The sequence below is a fragment of the Struthio camelus genome, chromosome 2 (assembly GCF_040807025.1).
Source record: "Struthio camelus isolate bStrCam1 chromosome 2, bStrCam1.hap1, whole genome shotgun sequence".
Classification (NCBI taxonomy): Eukaryota; Metazoa; Chordata; class Aves; order Struthioniformes; family Struthionidae; genus Struthio; species Struthio camelus.
In genome coordinates, this window is record NC_090943.1 from 49,189,659 (window position 1) to 49,216,688 (window position 27,030).

General features: G+C 40.1%; 1 protein-coding gene across 1 annotated transcript; it reads right to left on the reverse strand.

Annotated features, from left to right (window-relative positions):
• Positions 1-580: 580 nt before the first annotated feature.
• PIK3R4 (phosphoinositide-3-kinase regulatory subunit 4) lies at positions 581-26,805 on the reverse strand. The gene is made up of 20 exons (XM_068935586.1): positions 26,705-26,805; positions 25,658-26,460; positions 24,186-24,319; positions 23,434-24,016; positions 20,946-21,080; positions 18,836-19,057; positions 16,151-16,324; positions 14,784-14,929; positions 12,562-12,765; positions 11,530-11,731; positions 9,845-10,038; positions 8,493-8,703; positions 7,922-8,087; positions 7,046-7,210; positions 5,610-5,821; positions 5,208-5,339; positions 4,030-4,130; positions 2,877-2,965; positions 2,278-2,386; positions 581-1,198 (listed from the first exon to the last, which is right to left on the reverse strand). Exons 2-20 carry the CDS (start codon positions 26,385-26,387, stop codon positions 1,028-1,030), a joined length of 4,080 nt encoding a protein of 1,359 aa, XP_068791687.1. The 5' UTR covers positions 26,388-26,460; positions 26,705-26,805; the 3' UTR covers positions 581-1,027.
• Between the last annotated feature and the right edge of the window lie 225 nt (positions 26,806-27,030).

Here is a 27,030-nt window from a genome sequence, read left to right on the forward strand (position 1 = left end):
GCTGCCCTCAGTGGATGTATGTCAAATTAGGACTGTTTGTTGTCAGTGACCTTCTGAGTCCATCCATAGAGAGAAGGTAAATAGCCCGTTTTAGGGGTAAATAACCTTTTATCCATGTAAAGCAGAACCTAGAAATGCAGATAAGGAGTAAGTTACATTACAGCATAATGCTTAAGACAGGAAGACTGAAGATGTGGAAATCTGAAAATCTGGGCTGGACAGTGGAGGAGTGGTGAGAAAGTTTATCTCCTTTAAGTTTGACCTCCAAGACTGCTTTTCACATGAACATTTCACGATTAGGAAATATTTTCTGCTGAAAGCTTGTGTTTTGGCTACTTTTCATATCCATACTGAATGATAGAGAGCACCACCACAGGTGCTGCTCTAAGCTCTCAGGACCAGAGCTCAAACGCTAGACTCAAGTTTAAAGCAAGCTGGATGCAAGATACATGAAATAGAGTTTGGGATATGAGATCAGGTTAAGCTGATCTCAAAGTATAATTAACAGCCCAATAGCTCTGGCAACTGAGACTAAACAGTGGAACAACAGATATAAACAGACCCAGACAGACCAAACATGGAAGCTCAAGTGGACTTTATTATACTTATTAGAATATGCAGGGACATTAGTGCAACTGGTTCTTATTTCATTTCTCAGATTCAACATAGGAAAAGTCAAAGTAGTTATACCAATTTTTTGCTTTTTATACATTTGTAATGTGGGACTTCATTTAAACCATTTTCTGAAAGAACCTTGAAAAACAATGTAGTCATCGCTAGGCTAAACGTTTTCTTCATAAACTGCTTGGTATTGCAAGGAGATGCTACAGACACCAAATATCTTCAATAAAACGAGTGATTAAGAAGTGCTTTTAATAGGGCGGTACGATACTGATAACTGATGTTATTATCACCCTTATAGTCTTTAAAGTCCATTCTATTCCATGATCTGGAAACAGTCCTCAAACTTCATTACAACACTATTTCTTTATTACAAATATTTACATACTATATATTAGTGCAACTTTTATTTCCATACTTTAACAATTCCATCCCTTGATGCAGTTACTATAAACCCTTGAGTGGTCTGGAAAGTTGCAATATCTGTGATGATATCATGATGTCCAACTGGGAGAGACTCTGGACCCCTCCGAGGGGCCTCATCAGTAGGCCCCAACTTCTGCTTGTTTTGAATTTCCTATACAACAAAAAGTGAAAATTATATTCAGAAAGGTGAGCATTTGCAAAGGCTAACAGTCCCCCACATTTGGCAGTGTAAGACAACCCAAATATCTGAGTTCCCAAGAAAACTCTTCAAATTGAAAAAAGAAAAAATCCACAACAACCCTCTGATGGTTCTCTTCTGATTACTCTTTGGTTCAGTTACTCTTTCTCAAATCCTAGATCTTGTTTGGAACTGACAAGACAGCTGTCTAATTAGGGAAAGCACAGTTCTATCTCATTTACTTCAATGATACAATAACTAGTATGATTTAACATTCCTATAGGGGAAAAAAAAAAAAAAGCTACAGCATTACATATATCTTGCCTTCCCAAGGTTTTTCAGACACTAGTTCTATAGCAGGAATACAGATATCTAAGAACTTCACTTGAAATACTCTCAACTGTCATAGTCTGTAGACAGACCCTAACAGGCCTAGACTCTGTTTTTAAACTTTTGTCATAAGTTTTGTTTTTAAACTTAAGTCCTATAAAAGGGAGGAATTATATGAAAATTTGCACATGTGCAAATTATGGAGACAAGTAAAGATGTTTCAGTTTTTTTTGTTTGGTTTTGTTTTTTACAGTCACCTTTGAAGCAACGTTCCTTCAACTGCATTGAAACAAAACGTTGTTCTGTTCACCAACTATTAAAATTGCCAGTTCGAGAAGTTACTCTGCGGGATGTACTAAAAATTGCCGAGTTCCACTACCAAAATATTTTGGTTCCCTCTCAAAACATGTCCTAAATTGTATTGCTAAGATCCTACAAAATAGACGTTCCAAAGACTGATCAAAGTCAAAAGTATTAAGATAACCAATATCCCAAGAGAAATATATACCGACTTCTGCATACAAATATTATTTGATAACTGCCATTTTGTCACTTATTGAACAACTTTTTCTTTTAAAAAAACTTCTTCCTAAATGGCTCAAAACATAATGCTGACGCTATCCATAAAAAAAGACAGTTACAATTAAAGCCATTATGCAATTAGCCTAACCCAAAAGGGCTATCCCAAAGGTTTCTATTAAAAAATAATTAAAAAAAAATACCTGAACCACCTCTGTGCCCTCAATTATCTTCCTGTAGTAAGAAACGGATGGGCAATTAGAACTTCCTGCAACAATGTATGATCTCTCAGGGTAGGCTAGATCCCAAAACCTAAAAAACAAAGAAACAAAATAAAGCTGTGGTGTTAAGCTTTGTTATCAGCTTAATACATCTTTTAAGAAGCTGTCATGCTTTTATGGTGAAAATGAATGGGCACAAATGCTACATGCTTTCTACATTTAGGGGAAGAGACAGATGCAGAGAAATCAGTATTCATATCAGGGTTACACAGGAGAACTTGTTTCACTTCTTGCCATGAAGCCTATCAAGAACTGTTCAGAATGACAGGCATTTGTCTGCACTTCACAGAGGAGGACTGAGTTTTGCATTACTTTTGCTGAGAACACCGTTCCCTCAACTCACTGAGGCTTACTAATGAACATGTCTCTGAAAAGTTATAACAATAATGCTGAAGCTTACTTATGCAATGCTTGGTGAAATTTAATACCCATCAGGGTGGGAGTGAGAGCAGGGAAGCATCACAAAACTACTTTTTCTTTTTTCTTTCCTTTTTTTTTTTTTTTTTTTTTTTTTAAATTACCTTATTTTCATGTCTGAGCCTGCTGTCAGTAATATAGGATTACCAGATGCTGGACTACAGTATATTCCATGGATGCTGTGAGGAGAAGGCTAGTAGGGAAGAGATACATATATATAAAATTATTACCAATAGCTGTCGCCATGCTTCACAAAGGGGTTCATTCTTTACGATAGTAATTCATTCAATTTACAAATGTTTGTGGCAAATGCCTAGTTACTTTGTTAATAGGTCACATCTTAATATATTAAAGGTAAAATGCTTCCTTTTGTTCCTTAGGGTTCACAGAGCAATGCAACAGATTCTACTCCCCACAACATAATTTCCAGATTCCAAAAAGCATTCCCAATGATGACAGATGGGAGAGATTATTTCTAACAGATTATGCAGGTGAATCATGTTGAAAGGCAAATGGTTGCTCAAACTTTTAAGCTACAAAGGCATGAAGGAAGGCACACAACAGGAAACTAGCTAAATCACAAAGTTCCCCATTTGGCTTTGCAAACTAAGTGATCAAAAATGAACCTGCAACCTCTGTACCTTGTACAAATTCAAGTGTAGGTGGATTCCAGATCTGCATTTATAATATTTAAAGAAGAAATGCGTGGCTATCTTTATCTATGTATTTGCGCTGTAAGGAAGATATTCCAAATTAACTCTTGTCTCCAATTAACTACTAGAAACAGAGGAACTTCACACTCCAACAGTTAAGTATAGCGTTGGCATATGTTACAGAAGGAATGTGCAGAAGAATATATGCTTACTGTGGAACCCACAATCCCAGAAACAGAAAGTAAAAGTAAGCACTAAACACCATATTGCGAATTTTGTCTTTGCTAAAAATCTTTACAGGCTTGGTTGGCTCACTGGTTTTTTGAGAATACGACAGGATACAGCTAGTGAGTGTCACAAGTATATTCCACCGATAGTGGAAGATACCAGCAAAGATTCAGGTTACACTGCTGTTTCACAAAAGGGATTTGATTTTGACAGCAAAACATAATTACAGTGCCAAAATAAATGCCAGGGCAAGTTTCTGGTGCCAGACTGGCAAGGTCATGCAGACAGGTAACTGTACCGATGCACAGCATGGAGACTGAGGTTATTTTATCCCAAGATATAAAACAGAAATGCGAAAATAAAGAGGATCCCAGACCTGCAGTTCTGAAAGAGGAGGTGCGCTGCTGGCCCACAAAGTGAACCGTCGGTCACCAGTTTCCATATCCCACATGGAGACTTCATTATTGCCTTGAACAGCTACAGGGAAGACATTGCCAACACATACAAATGAAATACATACAAATAAGTTTCCTCCCTGGATAACTTCTCATCCCTCTTTGAGGATAACGGATGATTTATTCCACACAGTCACCAGGGAATTTGGAAATTACTCCAGGGCTGCTAGGGGACTATTGCAAGATTATAGACTTCAATCGCTACAATGCAGTTTTACACCCATGTTTCATTGTACATAGACAAAGAATTCTGTTAAAGGGACTGTTTACATATTTGATACCAACCTAGGAAGTAAGCACTTTTTAGTAATATTCCAAAATGGTAAACTTTGTCCCTGGTTTATTCTTCAGCAGGGAAGAACTAAATGAGCAAACACAGAGAAGCATGCCTTGTTTTCACGTTTTTTTCCCAAAAAATTTATTTAGCTCCTAGGGTGGTTCATAACTAAGAAGTCAAACTTAAGCTAATTGCCCGTTTCAGAATGGGTTCCTTGCACAGCCACTTAAAGGACTTTCCAATAGTAGCACAGCATAAAACAGTGCTACATGCAGTGAAGATGAACAGCTGTGAATGCACCAGATGAGGAGACTTCGGAGATTTTCAAAAGCTCTAACCCATAAAACAGCTGGGTTAGATTCAAGTGAGAGCTGGACAGGGAACAGCTTTTCCATCTCCACCCTACTGAAGTTCAACACCTAAATCCACTGAAGGCAGGGGCAGAATTCCAATTAACCTCAACAGATGTCACAAATTTGAATTCTGTTTTTTATAATATTATATCCTTAAAAAGGGATGTGGTAGACAGCACACAGTGCAAGGACCCTCATGAGAGCTGTAATGCTCTAGAAGATGAGAACTCTAAAGGCTGTCATTCTCATGATGGCTTAACACTTTTTTTTTTTTTTTTATTTTTAAAAAGCCAGGAAGGGCACAGTGGCAGAACACTAGTAAGAATGTTCCCTTTTCCCTCTCCTCAAGCAAAGCACAAGCAAGAGAGAAAAAGCAAAAAGCCCCCAGCACTTGCAGCAGAAGTTGAAACAGAAGCTTCTTTGATCACAACCTTTGACAATTGTCAGGTAAGTTAAAGACGTCTTTTACCTGCAATTACCCAGGACTGATAGACAGGATGCATGAGCAGGCGTCTGATTCGGGCCTTGGAAGGATGGGAATGGCTGGAGATCGGTAACTGAAACCTCATGTCCCAACATGCCATGGTACCATTGCTTGTACCTGATGAGAGAAAGCTTTCCACAGTCAGAGGGATAATTGCACAGGTTTTTGCCCGTATCCTTGTGTTCTGTTCCTAGGTATATGGGACTTCAGTCTCAAATAGCTACAAGGTAGAATACTTCCTACAAGTAGATCAGGAGGGATTTTCCTCCCCTTGCTGTACAAAAGCATACCCCCAGTCAATAAGGTCAAGCAGAAGCTTGAGCTACAGTTATTGTAAAAGAAAACCAAATAGGAAAAAAGCAAGCTATTAAGAAAAATCAAGCTTACCAATACATAGCCAGCACTGGTGTATGTCCACAGCAAACGACGTTATGAGGCCTAACTTCAAATCATGTTTCAGTGTCCAAGCGTTGCTGCTAGATCGCAAATCCCATCCAACCAGAGATCCATTAACTGTACCATAAGCCAATACTGACTGCGCTCCTGAGTTGAAGTGATGCATGTCTACCACACACCCATCGTCCTTCAAATCTAAGGACCTGGGTTAAAAGAAATAAACTAATTAAACGTGAGGTGATAACGTTTGCATCTTAATGCTCCTCTTAGCAGCTAACGCTGGACAGCATTTTTCTCTTTGTGTTATTTCCCAAGGCCTCTGCCAGAAAGTACTTTCCAGTCTTAGTACACCAGATGCTTAGGCTTCCTCAAACCTCTCTGCCTACGACACCTGCAGGCCATTAAATGCTGTCAGTAACTCTTTGCAAATATCAACATCACCCTGTGCCCTGGGTCTCCCAGTGTACGTCAGATATTTCTGCTAGATTCACACTCCATTATGTTTGTTAGATGCTCATCTACCCAAAGTTTGTGGGCAGGAACAGCACATGGCTTTATCTCCTACACTGTCACGCTGCTGGCACTGTAATCGATCACCTACAGGATGTGCAAACAGACACTTTCAGGCACAAATGCAGCAGGTACCAAATGGGATACATGTCTCTGGCTTGCAGTTTCCATGTCCCTTATATGTGTCTTATTTTATTTATGGACTTAAATCCAAATAAGGGAGGGACATTTGGAACAAAACCTTTTCCCCCCCCCCCTCCTTTGGGCAGAAAAAAGATCTTGAGATAGGTTGTGAGATTTGATAGGGCCCAACCAGAGCAGAACTTGGATGCGTCCCTCACTCATGCTAGAGGAATGGGCCATGAGAAGCAGTGCCAATATTCAAAATTGCTCACAGTGAGAGAGGTAAGAAAGGGTAAAATCATCCCCAAACCTTTCCCTAAAAAGCATCATATCCCCCATATATTTGCCATCTCTTTCCCACTAGAAGTCTGGGAGAAAAACTTACAGGCCTGAGGCTAAACCACCCAATGTACATTTGTGAACATGTATCTAATGACCTACAAAAAACCTCCAAAGTTGTTTTATAAATATTAACACTGTAGCAGAAGAGGTAAGAAACTACCAATGCCAGTGCATAAATACAAGAACTGAAAAATAAGCCAGACTGATTCAAGTACATAACTAGTCCAGAGATGCCTACTAGTCTAGGTATCACTAACCTAGAGCTATCAATCCTTAGCCCCACTTTTTAGCCTTTCAACCTTTCTTTATGACTCAGGGTGAGATCACTGACTGCAACCTTCCAGTACAGCCTGGCATCAGCCAGCAGGAATCCTGCAGAAAAGACTGACCAAAGGATCTACTAACAGCTCGAGCTCTGCAGTGAGATTTAACCACTGTACGTATGTATATACCTGCTCTGTATTGGATGAATTTTAGGAGATTTAGGGAGCTTTGAAGCTTCAATCCCAAGCAGCTGTATGGCACCATTATCTGAAGCAATAGCCAAATAATGTGAGCCTTGGCAGAATGTCAGTGTCTTGACATGTCCTCCAATCCGAGAGTATGTCAGAATTGACCTAAACAGTGAAGAGGGGGGAAGAGAGAAAGGAAATTGTTTTTTGTAGCACTCACAGAAAACATTATTTCTCTCAAACATCTACTTCAAAAATCAACAACTTGAGAGCTGTGAAAATAATATTTTCTAAATGTTCCAGAATGAGAAAGCAACACAGCCCGAGTTGCCTATGCAAGCTTAACTATAGAACAAAAGCTTAATGTAGATCTGTATCAAAGCAGCATACTGTAGTTACTGTTATTGCGCTGGAACTGCAGTCCACTGCATCTTTATCAAAGCTATTTTGAGATAAACATCCTCTCCCCTCAAAGAGATTTCTCGGAGAACTGTCAGCCCCTATGTCACCCATCTGTGCTTCAATCAGTAATACAGCTTTCCTGCTGCAAATATCAGTGGATGAGACAGCTAAGCATAAGGCTAGTTTGTTCCAAAAAGCTCAGGTGGCCTTTGAACAGCAGTGCCATTATACCTTTATATACACACGAAAATGAATTCAAAAAGCCTGTAATTACTGCAACTGTGAAACAGTTCCTTTGGTTTTACAATTAGTTAGAAAAGAACAAAAATTGCTAGTGAATGCAATCTAATGTTTTAGAGTTGCATATCAAGACGACCAGTATATTTTATTATTGAAATCTCCAGTGTATGCACAAAAGTGATCCATATTTTGCTCCCAGCTCTAGTTTGTTTTCTGTTCTAAAACAGCAGCTACCTGGTTGTAGTAGTTTTTCCTTCCATTTTTTGGCTGTTCCAGATTTTCACTGTGCCATCGTTTGAGCAAGTGGCAAAAATGGAATGTTCATCAGAAACTCGAACGCGGTTCACTGCAGACTTGTGTTCATGAAGGTGAGCTACCAACAGCCCTTTGGGACGCCATCCTATAGGGAAAAAAAGCAAAAAAAAAAAAGTTTGGTGTTGATTGCATAACCTAGCAGGAACATAAAAACTCTCCTGATCCTATCCACCAACAGATATATCGGGACATAGCTACTACTGCTCCAAAGCATAGGAGGCACTGAAGTGCCAATCTTCCACTAGTGTGAACGGCAACTAGGCATTTTAACACCTCTGAAAAACTTCTTCCTACTGCCGAACAGGATATTCTGAGATCAGCCAAAAGCAATACCAGCATTGCTTATCTCACCAAGCACATTTCCTAAACTGATAATTTCATGTTTTCTTTTTTTTTTTTTCCTTTCATTTTTCCCTTGGGGTGATTATATTTTGACTCAAGATATTTTCTTTCTTTTTTTGTCTAATAACCTCAGTGGCCTGGGATTTACCTGGAGGTGGGGGTTTACTCTCCCACTCCGCATTCTCCATCATCTGTTTAGCAATTCTTTCTGCATTACATTGTTCTCGCTTTTGCTGGATCAACTGCTGAAGTTCAGTTTTGCAAGTGGTGATGCGTAACTGGTATGCAGAAGGGGACGCGGTACTGCTCAATACCTGTATAGTTGGTTTCCTAGGTTGAACAACCATGCCATCGGTGGCCTGTAAGACAACAGTGCTTAAAAATGCATACCTCATATTCCACGCACATGCATGCACACGCGCACACACACACAAATTGGGTCTCAGGAAGCAGATTTCTTATTTCAGAAAAAAAGTCAAAACTTTTTTTTGTTAGTTCAGTTAGCCATGAACTAGCAGAAAGAAATAGGTGTTTGCAGAAGTGATTGGTTTGAACATGGGTATACAACACCAACCCAATTAAAGAAAATAATAGATTTCAGAGCCACCATAATACAAGTTCACTTAAAGCATCCCTTTTGCAAAACAACTGAAAATAGTGGAGAATATTATTTAAAGAAAAATGTAACCACATAACCCTTCTACCCTGTTTCCCTAGTCTGTTATGTATTCTGTTTGTAAAACTGCAATATGCTGTGCACTCCTCTTAATGTTACAGAAGTAGTTATTGCTCTTAACCCTGACAGAATGACAACCTAGCTCTCAAATGACTATTTTTTATATTGGGCCTTAGAAATAAGCGTTGAGTGTTTTCCTCTTAGTTCCAGAGTGAACACTGGTTTAAAGCTAGCATAAACTGATCTCCAACTAGTAGCTGAATAGAAAGCAGTGTTCAGTGTTAAGACATGACTCCACAACCTGCAAGGCTCCTTTGCCCTTCCCTTGGTAACCAGTACTGAGTATTACAAGAACAGGATACCTAGCTGCTGCTATGAAGTGATACACTAATTCCCATGCTGCAAATCAAAGCCACGGTATCTCTTCTCTTCCTCTCGACAAGAATCAGGGTCCACGATCTGAAGGAAAGTCCTTCCTCCAGGATAGGGTAATTGGCTAGTAGCCTAATATTTGCCTAAAATTTGCCTAATAGCCTAATACCTGGCTAATCTACAAAGCCCATCCCTTAGTATAAGGCACATATTTGCTAGTGAAATACTGCTGTTCAAGCGACTAAACCTACCTTAATCTTCTCTCAATTCTTATTTTAAAGAGAAGAAATTGAAAGTCAGCTACTCTGCTGAAGAAAAACGTCAAGGCACAGCACAAATGTAAAGTAACCTCCAAACAAAACGAGAATGCTATGCCAGTATAGTCCCACTTGGCTTTAAAATGACTGAATCATTTCAGTCTGAGATGCAACGACAGTCTTTTTCAGCAGTACCTGTGGAGAGGATGACAAAGTGGCACAAATGCCAGCTGAGGACTCTGAGCGAAGTGGTTTCCCAGCCTGGATGGCTTCAGGATCAGTAGTTTGCCCTTTGGGTATCGGCTGGGAGATGTTAGATGGTTCCAAGGACCCAAACATACTTTTCCATTCTTCATTTACATTTGAATCTTGCTTTACATGTTTTCTAGCTGTAAGCAGTCAAAAAAAAAAAAAAAAAAGAGAGAGAGAGAGAGAGGGAAAAAAAAATGTAATCATCAATCACAACATTCATTTCGGTTGGTCATGACTTTCAGGCTCCACGCAAGTCCAATATTCATATACCAATTTATTATTTATGTAGTTAATAGAGAAAAAGATACTGCTAGGTTGTTTAAGTCAGCTGATAGGGATTTTAGAGGCAAACAGAACATACGCACTAAGTGCTCTGTTTACACCTTCTTAATCCTACAGTTGAACTAATTAATAATTCATTCCAGTACCAGCATATTTTGCATCTAGAAGGCTGCAGAGTTGGACTTCATGTGACAGATTTTTCCATATGAGAGTTAATTCACTACTAGCATAAGACAAGAGATGAGTGTCTAGTAGAGTATTAGGTAAGCATTCCTTTGGGATCACTTAAAACTACAAAATACAAAAAAAGAAATGGAAAGCTATGGGACAATTTAAACCTGGATGAAGTCCATGAAGAAAAGTCAGAGGCAAGAAGGCTCTGCTGGCCAACAGTTTGGGGTGAGAGAAATCACTTCAAGAACAGACTTCATATACTGACTTTTAAACCCTGTCTACTCCTGATGCCACAGGATGCCAAAAAAAACCCAAAACCCACTATACTCATACTTTCCTTGAAAATGACATGCAGAACATTTGCAGACAAGAATCTTAATTAGGGAACTAAGATGGTGATAGTCAAACTGTTTGCAGATATTTCTCTATTTTTACATCTAAAAACACAGTGCCTGTCAATGACTGTACAGAAGAGGGACTTGTAGGTTTGAAAGAGCAAAGAGGAGGCTAAAAACATTGCCTGAAGTACAAGAATTTGGGGGATACAGAACTGGAACAGAGTTAGCAGCATGTGGATTTCAAAACTGAACAAGGAAATAAAGAGTTTTTCAAGCAGAAAGAAGAGCAGGCAACACAAAGGAGAACAAGGGGTAGATGGGCAGCTGAAGAACCCTAAGGTAAGAAGCATGTCACTCACCCACCAAGTACATTTAGCGCTCCTCAGTGCCAGCCTGTTTCAACATCGCACCTATACCTCACTTTTTCCCAGGGTACCTCAAAAAAGCATTCTGGATTTTCACAGTTAAAGAGCTCATCACTTTTTGAGATGAAAGGGAGGTAGCAGAAATGTAGCCTTCATCATTTATGCTGCATACCACGGGCAACTAGTCCTGTTTGTCACAACCAGCTGAACAATCTGCGCATGCCACTATTGCAAATGCTGTCAAACTAATTTACACTCTTTCAGAGGCAAATATTCCGATCTTTCACTGATTCAGAGAGCATTTCAGCTCCTCTCATTTCAAATAGCATCAGGTTATAGAGAAACTGTGCAGGGTTTTCTTATTGCAAATTCACTGAGGATGGCAGCAACGCTAGTAATTATGTAGACCAAATTATTGAGAACGTTTGCCAAGTAAATTAAAGACTTATAGACCACAAAATATACCAACCACGTTTGTCATCAGGCTCCTGCTTTGTTTTAACAAGATCCACTTGTCTCCCAGTTATTCCCAGAGCTGACAAGTCAATCACCCCTTTTTGACTGCTGTCATGCAGGTGGCTCTGATCCACTATATTGGCTTTAGCTTTATTTGATTTTAACATAAAGTCTTTTAGTGCTAATAGTTTGTCTTCTTCCTCCTCAGTCATGCCCTACAGGATAAGAGAAAAGATATTATTATTTCTTTTATGAACAGGAACTTGCATCGAGGCATGAGGACGCATGAAGCAGTACGATTACTGACTGGCTCAGAAGTGAAAGGAGAGAGCGCACCCCCAGAACTCAAGACAGCAGTCTATTATTCATACAAGTTTTTGAGTAAGCCACTGTAGTGTAAGACAACATCCTTCCTCCTCAGAAGCAAGCTTAGGAACGGTGCAAGCGCAAACAGCATTGAAGCATTAAATCACTGTCTAGTGCAATCTCCTTATCTGCCTGCTGGACCAAGCTTACAATCCATAAGCCATAGCGGAAAACCAAACGCGTACAGCCGCAAGTCCTTCCTCTTCACAGTTCTCACTGCTCTGGGTGGGTAATTCTTAGTGTACCTCTTTTCTTATAAGTCTCTATGCTTTCCAGCTCCCTTTGGCCTTGGTACTGTTAAATGTGTGTCTATTACTAAGTCTCCTATACTCCTGTCCAACACACTACATAGTTCATTTTCCGTAAAACTGATACACCTCAGATGTGTTAGAAATTCGAGACATACAGTCAAAGTCTTTAAAAAGAGGATGTGTTTGGGAAGTCCAGGTATGCAGCTGCCCTATTTCTAGCAGATATTTTAAGAATCTTCCTTAATTTTTGAACTCTTTCTTCTACAACCATATACTGAAATCAGTGAAGTCAACGGTTTGCACAGTTAGAATCTGGGACTGGCAGCCCCTCAGAGCAGTAAAGTAACTGGAAGGTTAGGCTCTGTGCATATATTCAGGGCCCAAGAGACTCGAGCCTGACTTCTAAAATATACATAAAAAATAGTCACTTGTGAAAGTAGCTTCTTCAGCAGCTGTGCAATGGCAGGGTCCTCTGGTGGTGGGCAGTCGGGGAGAGCACCATTCCTCTTCTTCTGACGCATGTGAAGGTGTCGAAAGAGGCTTGTGATATCCTTTGATCTTAAGACATAATCAAATATGGAACGGCTGACAGGCTCTTTAAGCACACTTAGCAGGACTATTTCTTTATCTATCTGCAATTCAAAAAAAAAAACAAAAACAAAACTCAGTCAGCAAGGAACCTAACAGTAAATGCTATTATCTATTATCTACAATGGTTTCACTTCTGTTTTCTAGCTTGAAAGTCAGTAACAACCTATAGCCTGTGAATATTAATGCAAAACCAATCTCTTCCTCTGAAGGCAAGTTCTAAAAAGTAGTTTCTAGCTCTGTCATGACAGAGATGCCTTCAAACTTACAATGAGAAAAATCATTGTAGAACTTCAAAATTATTGCATGTGACTGCGCCAATAATCTAGATTCAACTTCACTCCTTTCCCCGTACTGATCGTAGTACATTTCCTTTCTTCTCTTTCCCTCTTCTTGCAGCAGCACGAGAATATTAACTTGATTATGCTAGGTGGGATTAAAAATTCTACGGCTGGCGCAATGGCTATTTCAAACTCTGTCCTGATGTGATCTACGTTTACCCTGTAAAAACATAATTAGAAGAGATCTTTCCCTGCATCTGTCAGATTACTGGGTTTCTTCCTATGTACACAGGAACATAAGGATGCTCAGGCAGGTAATTAAGTAATACTCAAAGCATATGAGATCAGTAAACAGCTACAAGAAACTGATGAATGAAGGCATAGTTTAGAACTATTAACTCTGTGGAAGTCATTACAGATTATTTGTTACCATTACAACAAAAAACAACAGGTTTCGATTCTAAAAGGTGTTGATTCAGTGTCTATTTGTGTCCAGAGAATATGGCTGGAGAAATAACATCTTGTACACAATTCAGATTACTTACAGCCCTAACATTCCTTTCAGTATACACATTTGCTCTAGTGTTTGATCTTTTGTGTTTTGAGGGTAGGTCTTAAGATAGCAGCAGTGGTGGGGAAATCAATATTCATGAAACAGACACCAAGTTGTGGTTTCAGAGCTAAATTGCTAAGCCTAATTGGGTCACAAATTGTGACGTCAGTGCCTGTACACAAGTTTGAATACTCAGACTAATTACTGGGGGTGCTAGGGCAGGGACTGCAATTCTTTCTTCACAACGGTGCCAGAAGATCTCATTACTATAATTTGCTCCTCAACTGACTGGCCACATGAAAAACAACTTCAAAATGAGTTTAAGGCGGAAGTTTCTCTATTATAATCCTACTCAATGTTACCCTTTACTTGTTTACTATATTTAGTGTTTTACAGTGAAGAAAAGATTTTTAATGAAGTGGGAAATGAGCAAGAGTAATTTATCAGCCAATACCTAAAATGTAGTAAAAGCCAGCTAGAGAGATGCAAATAAGGAAAAATATTATTTTAACAAAGTTACTACCACCACGGTTTATGAAAGTGTTAAAGACATGATACACTTTTTAATGGTCACGCTGTAACCGTGTTTGGCTCCTTCTCTGTTTAACCACACGAGAGACGCATTCTAAAGATCTTAAACTACACAAAGATGTCTATATAATCACACAACAACATTATGCAGACCATTACTAGGCACAGGCTCTTATGCAATGACTTAACTCCGACATACTGAGCACTCTTGGCAAAGCGTTCATGCATATGAATAGCATTGCTGAAATCACAAGCATGGCAATCACTAGCTAACAAACTGTCCATGTTTTCAGGGAGTCAGGCACACAGTAAATGTGCTAGTGGGGCAGGCAGGGCTGGAATACTCAGCCTTGTAGATAAAAACACAGAACACAAACACTTGCACAGAGATTACTTATCTCCTAGAAAAAAATAAAGGCGTTTGTAGCACTTTTCACAGCAAACTTCTCATGCCATTTAGACTCCTATAAACTAGCATGATACTGTAACAGGTTGATTGTGAACATGGCAGAGAAAGACTTGAACCAAAGTCACATCTGTCAATGTCTACTAGCAGAAATCAAGAAATTATATTATCTCTCTAACCTTAATTAACAAAAAAAAACCCACTAACATTCTTATACCCAGCACCATGGCCAAGACAGACTCAAGAGTTATGACTGGTTAAGGTACACTCACATCAATATTTAAGTATTACCTGTATTATTGGCTGCGTGATAAAAGGATGGAGGTATGGCATTAACTTGCAGTAGACATCAGCAATATTCAAGTATTGTGCTACCACAGTGATAAATCCCACTGCACCATAACGTATCCAAAGGTTAGGGTGGCATAGGAAAGGCGCTGAAAGAAAGTTAGGCTGTTAAAATATGTCATTTAAACTAAAGAGACAAAATCATCCTATATTTGGCAGCCTGTCATGTCTTCATTTCCTTCCTCTAGAATCTTCCCCAAATTCAGCTTTTCCTCCTGCAGAGCAACAAAGGTTAAGACATCCATACTGAGAAAATTATTTCATGGGCTTCCCTGGCCCCAGATTCATCATGGTGTTCAACAGTTTAATGTTCTTTCCTCGCTGTTGCCAAAAAAACATTATTTCCTATTCAAGCATTTCATTCCCTAAATGCCAAGTCCAGATTTGCAAAGGAAACTAATCCAAAAATAAATCCTAACTTTAACTTCAACAACTGTAGAGCAACCTAATACTAGTGGTTTGGGTTTTTTTTTTTTTTTTGTAAAGAAAATACTTTATTCCTTCTTCCCCTCCACTCCTTGAATAGCCACTGTTTATATTCTATGAATATCAGTAAGTTTTCGTGTCAGGCTCAGAAGTCCATCAAAATTAAGTGAGTTTTATATAACGGTAATCACAGAGATATAATCACTGCCACTCTGCCTTGAATTCTGAGTGTATTTTAAAAGTCATAATATTAGGAAGAGGCAGATTAAGTCTCAAAAGACCAGTTGGTCTTTTCCATAAATAACCAGTGAATCTTGTGCATGTCTAAATCAAGCTCATAAGCCTGATTGGGAAGCAGGGAGACCAACTCTGTATTCAAGGTTCTATTACAAATTGTGAATGAGTTACATGGGATTTTATGGTGTCTGAACAAAACACAAAAAAGATAGGGTCATGTATTGTCTGAAGGATCAAATTTTTTTCCCCCAAAAGGCTGACAGGTAAGAGAAAGCTTGCAAGTTGTGTGTCTGATGAACTTTGAAACATAAGCAGGAATTTCTCCTGATTGAAGGTTGACACGAGGAATAAGGAAAGATCTGAAAGCAGAAGGCTGCTGGACTTGAAGACCAGGTAAAAAGAGCATTGTTTGTTCCCATCCTGTTTAAAGTCAGAAAAGACACTTTCAATTCGTTTCATCAAAATGATTGTTTTAGAGTCCTAGGCACTAACACAGTCTGACCAGCAACAGTCCATTAACACAACTCCCAGCAGACTTGAAAACAGTGCCATAGGTTTGCATACTGGACAGCTAAGCTGACAGTAAAGCTTTACGTACTTCTTTTCTTAAATAGCAAAACAAGCTAGTCTCCAATTTGCCAACTTACCAATATCACAAGCAAATTCATAAATATGGGGCTTTTGCAAGAGCCCTAACTGGCACATACAGGTAAGAGCATTGAGGGCCTTATAAATGACAAATTCTTCAGCATCACTGAGACCTTGCTGAAGCAGAGGTTTCAGAATTGATGAGCTTTGCCAGCCAACATAAGCAGCAACACCTGAAACAAAGAGAACACATAAAAATCCATAGTAGCACTTCCTTGCCTTTCCTCAAAGTTCAAAAATGCTACTCTACACAGCATAACATGAAAAGTTAGATGATTGAACATTGCAAGGTCTACATCTTCCACACTTGAAATAAATATATAAATAAATAAAACCTTTTAAAATATGCCAGAACTGTTCATTGCTGGTGTTAAGTATCTCTTTTCAGTATCTCTGTGGACACATCTGAAAATAGATGATTAGTCATTAAAAAAGAAGGAAGGTGCTTTCCATACAAAGTTTGGCCAATATCCTGAAAGCTGTTTGACAAGAGCAGATCCCTGCACCTGCAGAGGCCCTCCCAGACTGCCAGGCTGGATGCAAACCCACAGTCGGCCAGTGAAAGTCTGAAGCCAAAGAGACAGTAACAGCAACTAAGGGGTGGGGATGCAGTGCCTGCATTTGTAAAGGGAAAGGGACAAACAAGGGAGGATGAAAGGTTCCCTTGGCAGGATTTTTGTCTTTTGTTTCCCAGTAGTGGTAATTTGAACAGCAACAAGGAAAGCCTACAGCAGCTGTGCCTCTATCCACTAAAGCATCACTAGTAGTCAAGAAGGGACTTTTAGAAGAATCTTCCAGAACTCTTCCAGCCTTAAGCTCCTGCAAGGTTTTCTGTTTAGTTAACTAGTCTCACATTATTTACTGTTACAAAAGTTCAGAAAAATGGTTAAGTATTGTTGATCATTTGCCTCAGGTTTCAAAATTGAATTTAAATTTTAAAATATTTTTAAAAATCTTAGAAAGAAGTCAGAATTAAAAGCAAAATTAGCGTAATCTCTTTGAAGCTTCTGAGCTCCTTCCCCACATAACAGCCAACGTCCACATGAAACTCTCATCTAGAATTGCTTGTTTGGATTTGACAAACCCATCTACTATGATCAGCCTCTGGCCACTGTCGGGGAGATGGACATTACTGAATTTCAGATCATTCCTCTGGCTTTGTGTCCCTCAAGTTAACATTCCTTCCTATAAACAACAACTGGGCAAGTTCTCTGATCAATCCCAAGAGACAAAAATTAGTTTTTCATTGAATAGCCTTTGCCTATCATTGCTGCAGTCTGTCATACGTGGTGTACAGTATGGACCATAACTGTCTCTGCTTCTAATTCAGTTATTCAGGGTTGACAAATACTACAAAATTTAACACGTTTTCTTCCCACCATAATCAAGATTAAACCCAAAATAACTATCGCTTCTACTCTAATACAGTAATAACGCATTAATGCTGGTCAATGCAACCAGCTGCTAAGAGGAAGAGAGGAAGAAAAGATAAACGGCACAGATTAGAGATATACCCTTCTGTAACAATGGCACCAAGGGGTTTCTGCCGACAGCCACAAACAGCAGCGGCGCATGTTCTTGAATCCAAATTACAGCGCTCAGTTTTAAAGATGTGCAAAAGCTTTGGGTAAAAGAGTGTGAAACAAAAATCTAAACCTTGAACTTCATTTGAATACTTCTATGGAGGTTTTATACAGGTACTAGGAGAGAAGAAAGAATTTGAACACAGGTTATGCATCTTGGCTCCATCACCAGTCGTCTCACATCTCTCTACATGTATTCTGCAAGAAACCAGGACACTGAGACCTATGCTTGGGCCACCCCATTGCTCCTCCTAAAATAATTCTGGCAAGTATCACAGTTTTATTTTGGCAGGGTTTGCCAGCCCAGCATTTCATAGCTTCCAGCTATAATGGAGTGTGTGCATATCATAATGACTCTGCTGGAAGTTTGATCACACTCCTTTTTCTTGCCATGTACCGGAAGTACCAGATATTTCCCCACTGCAATTGGCCAAGGAAAAGGTTTCTCAACCTGCAAAACCTGAGCAGTGACTCTCAGCAATACTCACATGGAATATTTTCGCACATACATGGATCCATCAGACACACTGAATGGCTAATACAAAAGCTATGAATTCACTGGTAAGATTTTTTTAAATTTATTAAGTTTTCTGAATTAACAGTGAGGTTTTAGAGCACTAAAAGAAATGTTATCAAGTTATAATTTTAGCCTATAGCGATGCATACTTTTCATCATACAAACAATTCTATTAAAGTTAAGGACCATGCATATATGCAAAGCAATGTATCTACTAACAGGCTTTCAGAAGTCTCAGAATTTATTTGTCATAATTTAGCTTTTTCAGTTAGCAGTTTCAGCAGAAATTCAAAAAAATTTAAAAAAAAGTCTTTACCCTTTATGTTAATCTAACCTAATTTTAAATGCCTTAGTCTCATTTTTATTCAATACAGGGGCTACAAAAAATTAGGTATTTGAATTTACATTGTTTCTTCTTTACGCCAAAAAGAAACATTTACATCCAATAATTCAGCTGTGTCCTTTATTAAAATCATAGAAATCTCTACAGCAAAGGACTTTTCTATGACCGTTAACAGTTTCCAGGATCTATAAAAACAGAATGAGTTATACGATTACCTGTCTGGCCAAAACCAAATACATACCAACTATGCTGTCAAAGAAAGCTCCTCGAAGGTGCCAGTCATTCTTATCATTTAAGAAAGTGATCATATGAGACAAAAGAACATCATTGGCTTTTTGTCGTCCAAAAAAGACACAGAGACGTGTTATTCCATTTTCCATTAGTGTTTGTTTCACAATATTTTCCGGGTCGCTTAGCAAAGTAACAACTTTCTGCTGGACCATCTCATGCAAGGCTTGCAGCTCTGCAAGAGACAACAGAGTAGACACTCAAGTGGGCAAGAAATAATACTCGCACATACGTACTACCTCCTGCTAAAGGAGTTAAGCTGAGACGTCACCCAAAGAACGCCTGCCTCCATAAGCTGGACGATGCAGCAAAAATCACAAAAATCCCAAGGACCGGTTTACAAAAGACTTTAATCTAAGTGTGACGGTTGCAGACAAGAAAAAAAACAGACTCACATTCATACCTTTAACAGAGAAATGTATTCTAAACTCATCCTAGCTTCAACTAAGAAGATCCAATTTATCATATTTACAGGTGAAACGCAGATGTGAAAAAGCATCAGAACGAGTCACTGACAACGTTACAACAGTAAACAAAATGCTTCAAGGCAACATTGGTTTATACATTCATTTAACTGTCAATTTCAAAGTTTGTAAACTGACAACAGATTAGGAATATAATTTTGATTAGGATTAGCTTCATTAAGAATATAGAGAGAAACAATACCAGGAAAAGTGTGTAATCCTAATTTCATTGAGGATAAGCAGTTACCCTAAACATGCCAACTCAGAATTCTAAAATGACCTCACCCTTGGCTTCCGCTCCATGATGCGACTTAAAAAACACTAACTGAACAATTGAAATAATTTTTATGAGGCTTTTCCATTAAACGGAAATAACAGCATTGTTGATGCAGGAGCCAGTAAGAAAAGCAATACAAGGGAGGTTCTCAAACAAGCACAGCAAAGATTTCATATGTTCCTATCCTAGCTTTGCTGCACTGATTACCATTTACCCATGGTCCTTCAGAAGACAAGCTAATTGGCCAAGTCTGTTCGTTAGTCACATGAAGAATTTCCTTCTGGGTTACAGTTTCGCATGCTGAGTTCTAAAAGGGTGAAAAGAACTATTCAAACTTTTATCTTCCTTATGTTATTTCTTTTACCTTCAAGCTATTTTGAGGGATGCAGAAAAGTACTTCTTAGAAATACATTGTGCAGGATGGGGCTTCCTTTCTGTCACTGCTAAGCAATTCCAAACACCCAATGCCTTAAGTGAAGGAACTTGAAGGGAATTTTTCTTTTTAAGTAGTCAGAAAATGATTTTTTAAAAGTTATCTGAAACACGCGTCTCTTTTCCTGCCAAATGAAGCATGAACAGGTTCTTTAAAAATTTTAATTAGTCACAGAGAGATCCACTCAGCCCACAACAACAAAAACAACATGTTTTTAACCACAAACCCTTTCCAGCTCAGAAAACTTGCCTGGCGCTGTTCAGAAAATATATATATCTAGAAGACCTTGGAACTCACATACAGGCCACATATTACTCATCCCTTTTTTTTTTTTAAAAAAAAAAAAAAAAAAAAAAAGGAAAGCATCCATCCTTAGGATTTTAACTCATCCTCTGTGCTCTAATTGGGGAGGACAGCAACACCACTGCCCAAGAAAATCTATACAATCAACATCTTCAGACAAAAGATCTGCAAGGATTGCCAGCCATAGGAACAGAAGAGGAAGAATGACAGAAAAATACACTATTATGACTAGGCCAGAACTTACCAGGTTTTCAAAGCTAACCCCTGCCTGTCACTTCAGTGGAAGTGGTATTTGGAACACAGTCACCTTTCCATCTTTCATGCTGCTGGCTTGTTTACAGGAGCATGGGTGAAGCTGGACATGCAGCCAGGCAGCCAGTGTACTTTTCCACCTTTCACACTGTCTGCTACAGAGGAGTTAGCTTCAGCACGAAGCTGCAACAGACACACTTTGATATTGACTGAGACAAAGCCTTCTTCCCATTTAATAGGAAGGCTAAACCCCAAGAGATGAGGAAGATCAGTGGAAATATAGTAGCAAATCATGGGCCAAAAAGCAGTCTAAGGCAAGTAGAAGTGACATTACCTGTGTCATAGTTATCGCTAGGGTGAGATGTTTCATCCATTTCTTCACCATTTGGTTCATTTTCCATATTTAGATTTTTCAGCTGTACTAATTCCAGAAATCTCAGAGCTGTTTCTGCCAACAATGCTATGTTTTCTGCAAAGGAAAAGGTTTTGGTTGAGGATTGTTCTACTTTTTACATCAGTCTGGTGTTCCCCAGGGAAATAACTCACTACTGACATCATTACCACTGACAATGCTAAGAATGATGGACAAATGGCATTGAGATTACACCACATATTCTCTCTACCCACTTCAGCTCTAACTCATTACGTCTCTGGTCCCAGTGAAGCTGCCAGGCACATCAAATTACACAGTACTTTGGTCATGTAAATGAGTGGAAAAAATTATAAGGACATCAAACGTAACCACGACTAGTTTTAGTCTCCTAGAATAGCCTTAAATGTCACCTAATCCCAGCCTAATGACTAAATAACTTCATGGAAGCTAAAGGACAATTAACCCAAATTAACTAAGATGTCAGCATGGTAGACTGCAACAAAAACAACACAAAACGACACTCCAGGATATGTATTTGTTATTACCCTAGAGAGTAACAACAGGGTATTCCAGAAGGCTGGATTCCAGTTTTAAGACATTTATCCCCCATCTCTTTCCAGACAATCTGGCACTGTCCTACACTGTTTGGAAGCTGCTGAAGCAACTCAGGTTATATGGGTCAGGCCATTGCTGGCACAGGAATAATCCCATCAAGGCACAAGTCCAACCTAAGCAGTTGTTCTGAATTGCATCCAAGACAATAGCAGCATGCCAATGGAGACTGTCCACAGAGCAGGTCAAACCCTGTAAGTCACCAATTTGACCACTTCCAAAAAGTGTGCTATGGTAACACAAGTTCATTCTAGTATTAAAATACACTTTTAAAAGTAATTTAAAAAGACTATTTTATATTTAATTGCTTTCTTAAAAAAAAAAAAAAAAAGCAGCTATTTGAAATGAAGTCAACCCATGTTCAGATGGAATCATTTATAATTCATATATTCACTCCGTATTACCGCATATATTCCAGCTGTACTCAGTTTGAAACTATAAGTCAAAGCACTGAACAGAAATTCTCTTTCTGTTCAAGCAAGCGCAACTGGAGTCTTTTGGGTACTGAGATCTGTAGCCTTTCTGTACTTGCAGAAAAATAGACTGCTTTTTGTTTTTCTTCCATTTCAGTTTATTTAACAAGTTCAGTTCTATACTAGGCAATTTAAAAATGAATTACGAATAAACTGTAAGACTGGTTCATAAGACCTGTTTTCTTTTTACAAGACTTGTTTTCTTTTTCTAATCCAAATACAAAAATAAGGGGTGGGAAAATAGTTCTCCTATATAGTTCTAAACCTGGAAAATCAAGGTGACCAAAAATAATTGCTTCCACTATGTATTGCCTTCAACAATTAACGTTAGTTTTATCATCTTACTTTGTAAACAAAAGAAAAATATCACCTAGAACATTTTCCACTGGATTCTGATTTGCAGCTTAAAAAAAATAAATAAATAATGCAAGGAGAATAATCTAGTAATAGCAAATAAGGGCATGTAGGAAATCGTAAATAAGGGTATCACTAGAAAACTTCTTTCTGAACTGGATAGAATTCAGATATCCAAATAATGTACAAAAAAAGCACTTGCTAAGGTATAAGCCAGTCTATCACATAGCAAATAGTATGATCTCTGCCACTGAATGTGAAGTTTCATTTTGTAGGAAAAAAGTTGTGAAGCATAACAGCAGACTGATGCTTTAAATAAATTTTCTATTTACTCACTGTAATCACTCCACTCTAAGCAAACAATCTGAGCTAATGAAATGTCCATTAAGATACATTAATAAAAGGTAAAATAGTACCTGTATATGGCAGGCAAGCCCAGAAAGCTCTGTTCACACCCTTTGATACACAATGACTTTGACTTGTTACACTCCTGCTTATTTAGCCTTGCTTCCCTGAGCATGAGGCTCTATGGCTTGTACCCCTCATCTTAGCTGTGAGCAGACCTGCAGCGTGCTACATATAGGTCCCAGCCCAGAACAAGCAAGCACATTCTGCAAGCTGTTTTTACATGCAGAACTACAGAGAAGAATGAATTTCAATTAAAACAACAACAAAAATCCCATCTAATAGAGTGCAAACAAACTGTCAACTATTTCATATACAACTGTTTTATTTACTTTGGGTACAGATCTAGATTGGAAACTCATCTGTTAATGTAAGTCAACTCACATTAAGTACTAAGATGCTGCCACCACCTGTGCCAATTAGCTTAAGCTAACACAGGTATCTTTACCCGCAGTCATTTCTGAGGCTTCTAGGAAGAGTTACTGTAATGAAAACAAGCTGCATGATGATTTTGGGTAGCGGAGAACACAGTTAGCAAAATACAGGGCAAACAAACAAACAAACAAAAAACCAAGATTTGGAGTTTTGGTTGAGTTTCCTCTTACCAGCATATGCAAGTCTGACAATAGTGGCTTCATCTTGGGCCAAGTGTGCAATGCCTGGTAGAATGTATTCTGGATAAATATTAATATCATTGCGTGGCACCTCTTTGACGAGAGCAAGAACTTTAGTTAGTGTCCTCACGGATTCTGCCCTCACCCTGGGCACAGAGTCGTTGCTGAAATGTAACAGATAAGGAGTAATACGATCCAGCAGAATCTCTACACTTAATCTTGGTGCTAAATGGAGTATCAGTTCCAAAGCAGCCAGTTTTGAATCGCAATATTTGAGAGTCTGTAAACAGGAAGTTATCACAGACACTAGAATAACCAGCCCATTCTCTTTTGTCTCTCCCTCGGCTTTCTCTGTGCGGTCATGCCCACAGAGATTGTGAATGATGTTGTCCAGATCTTTACGAATGACCAATATACGCTCATCTGCCGATATAAACGTTTCCTTGGCAAACTGGGCCATGTAAGGCTGAAGGAAAGTGTAAAATATTTCAGGAAATGCATTGTTACGTTGTTGTTTCAAATAATCTTCAGCTGCTAAACGTTTATCTGGCTCACGATGGACCATCTGAGTGACCTTGAGAAAGGCAGAGGTAGGAGGGAGCAGGAGAAAAAGGTTAGAGGTTTAGACATTTGTAATGCAAAAAAAAACACTCCAAAACCAATATGCAATCTGTCACCAAAGTAGGTGAAGTAAACGACAAATAAACCACACAAATGGCTCTAATGCTGCAGTCCATCCTTACCAGTTCTCTGATACTACGGTCTTCAATTTTGTTTAGGACTTGATCAGGGGAAAAGAGGCCATTTCTGTATGCCAAAAGCTGAGATAAATCAAACAAGGGTACACCTTCTGTGAAGAGCTCTGCTATTACACAGCCTGGTGAAAGAAAAAAAAAAATTAAAGATGTCAGAGAATTATGAAACAGCCACTTCACTTCTGTTGTTCATATGCAGACAGGAATATACCTTACATGACTCTTAAATGCATTAAAAATAAGACAAAGGGGTTGCCAAATTAATTTGGGGAAAGAGGATAGCATCTCAGTCTCCAAAAACTGGCTTTTGCACTTGATGCCTGCACGTCTCCCAAGTATTCTATTTCCAACATGCCAACAGCAGAGGAGTTCGCAATTAAGAAACACGAAGCACAGACTTCAATCACCTGCCAACTAGAAAATTCAACACCAGAAAAGGAACCCACATCGTTGTCACGTGGAAGGAGAATGCCAGGAAATCAACATGGAACAGGCCCTTTTACAGAAGGTAAAGAAATAACCTCTGCTTCTGCAGGGAAGCTGAGGGACAGCATACATCATTCAGATAAGCTCATAAACACTGTGAGAAATAACAAGATTGCCAAACACAACCCCCCTACTGCATACATGAAGCTGTACACACATGCTCTTTGAAAGCTTGTTTCCCAGTCCTGTAGGTTGTTCTCAATGGTCAGCGTCTCAGCAATCAGTGGAATGCCCTGGAAGCTTGCCTGTAGGGAGCAGCTTGTAAAATGAAGTAACCGCTGCCTTTCAATTCAGATTTTCAGCTTTTTCTTTTTTTTTTTTTTTTTTTAAAAAGGACCAAACTTACAGCTTTCAAGCTGCTCAAGACAAGCACAAGATTCAAAAGAGGATCCCAGAATAGGATTATATCCTGTATCTGTGAGTGTGATTATAACGGAAGGGGCTTACTGAGTTATCTAACTCCCTAGATGTGGGGAAAAATGAAATGAGAAGGGGCTGCTAAAGCTAACATTACCAAACTGCCCTGAAAGTTGAGTCAGCACTCAAATAGCTGGGCCTCAGGCAAGCCAGTGACAGGTTCCTGAAGGGGATGCCCTCTTGGGCCCCTGTGAGGCATTTACTATGTGTCCTCAGGACCTCAGCTTCATGAAGATCATGGTCTGCGGCTTGTAGAACTACTTCTTTTCTAGAGCAGATCTGAGCCAAAATAGAATAGTTCATATTCATCCTGCTCAGCTCACACAGCGATGCAGGTGAGTTATGCAGCTTATTATTTCACCTTCATGATTTCCATGAAGGAAAGATTTGGAGTTGTCAGACCTATGTTTAAAATAAGAAAGTTTTTCCACATGCTGTTCTCTAAGCCCACTGCAGGGAGGGAGGGAGGGGCAGGAGAAAAAAAAAAAATCAAGCTTTTCTGCACCATGATGTCCCACCGTAAATACCACACCGATCTTTGCTGATCATTCAGGTACCTGCAGAAAAGATATCCATTGCACGTTTTAGCTCTCCTCTTGTTCGCTGATTGCTATTTGCCAAGTCTACCAAAGGAGTCGAAGGATCCCGCATGTTTTCCAACTCTGTAGCAAACATACTACCATCAACAAAGCGCTCAGGAGCGATGTAACACGTTCTCCTCCGTGAGGTGTCAAAGAAATAATTGAAGTCAGCGGGATTGTCTTCAGGAAGATAAGTTGGTTTAAAACTGGCAAAGTCTGTTAGAAGAACCCAGTTCCAGCTGGTCACCATAATGTTTTCAGTTTTAATGTCCCCATGGCGAACTCCAGATTTGTGTGCTTGGTCCACTGCAGTAAGGATCTGGAAAGCTATCCACCTTTTTTCAATGTTATTTAGGAATGGCCTAGTACTAATCCGATCGTAAAGGTTATCCCGTACATACTGCCTGAAAAGCATCGCAGCCTTTTCAGACAAAGTTGCTTTCTGAAAGGGAAGGCAGTTCTGTGCCGAGTGCAACCTTATCTTCAACTCCTCCAGCTCTTGCTTGTAGCTCGTTAAGGGTAAAGTCGGATCCTGAATTGCAAATACCTTCACAACCACCAGGCCTTCCCGGTGCTTGGCTCGGGCAACCTTGAAGAAGCGGGTACTCCCCAGGCTTTTGTCATACTCGAAGTCGTGGATGTCTGAGAAATAGCTGTCCACCGAGAGGATCTGAGACGGGGCAATGCCAGCCAGCTGGTTCCCCATGGTGGCACCGCCGCCCCCGGCGGGCAGCGCCCGCAGCCCGCACCGCTCACACGCCGGCTGCGCGGCCGCAAACCTGAATAACGAGACAAGAGAGATTTTTTTTTTTCCCGCCCGCGCCGCCTCCGCCCGGCCCGGCACCTTCCCCGCAGGCAACGCGCATTTGCGCTTTTTCTCCCTTTCCCCCCCCCCCGCCCTAATCCCGCGGCCGGGCCCCCCAGCCCACCGCAGGCCCCGCACCCCTCGGGCGGGGGCACCGGCTGCCCCCGCCGCGGCCCCCTCCGCTCCGCTCCGCTCCCCTCCCCCGGCCCGGCGCTCACCGCCCGCCCCAGGCAGCGCCGGGTCCCCCTCCCCCCGCCCCGGCCTCCCGGCCGCGGGATGGAGCGAGGCGGGACTCGGGCGGCGGAACCGGCACCACGAGGCGGGAGGAGGGGGAAGGGGCGGCGCCGTGAGCTCACATCCTGCGCCGCCCGCGCGGGGCCGCCCCTCGGCCCGCCGCCGTTGGTGGGCGTGGGGGGGGGGGCGGTTGGCGTCGGCCGTTGGGGGGGGAGTAACGGCCGCGCTGAAGCGGGGCGGCGGGGCGCCCCCTCCCGCGGCCGGGGCGGCCGCCGCGTCGCTCTGGTTTTATTTCCCTCCTGCTTTTGAT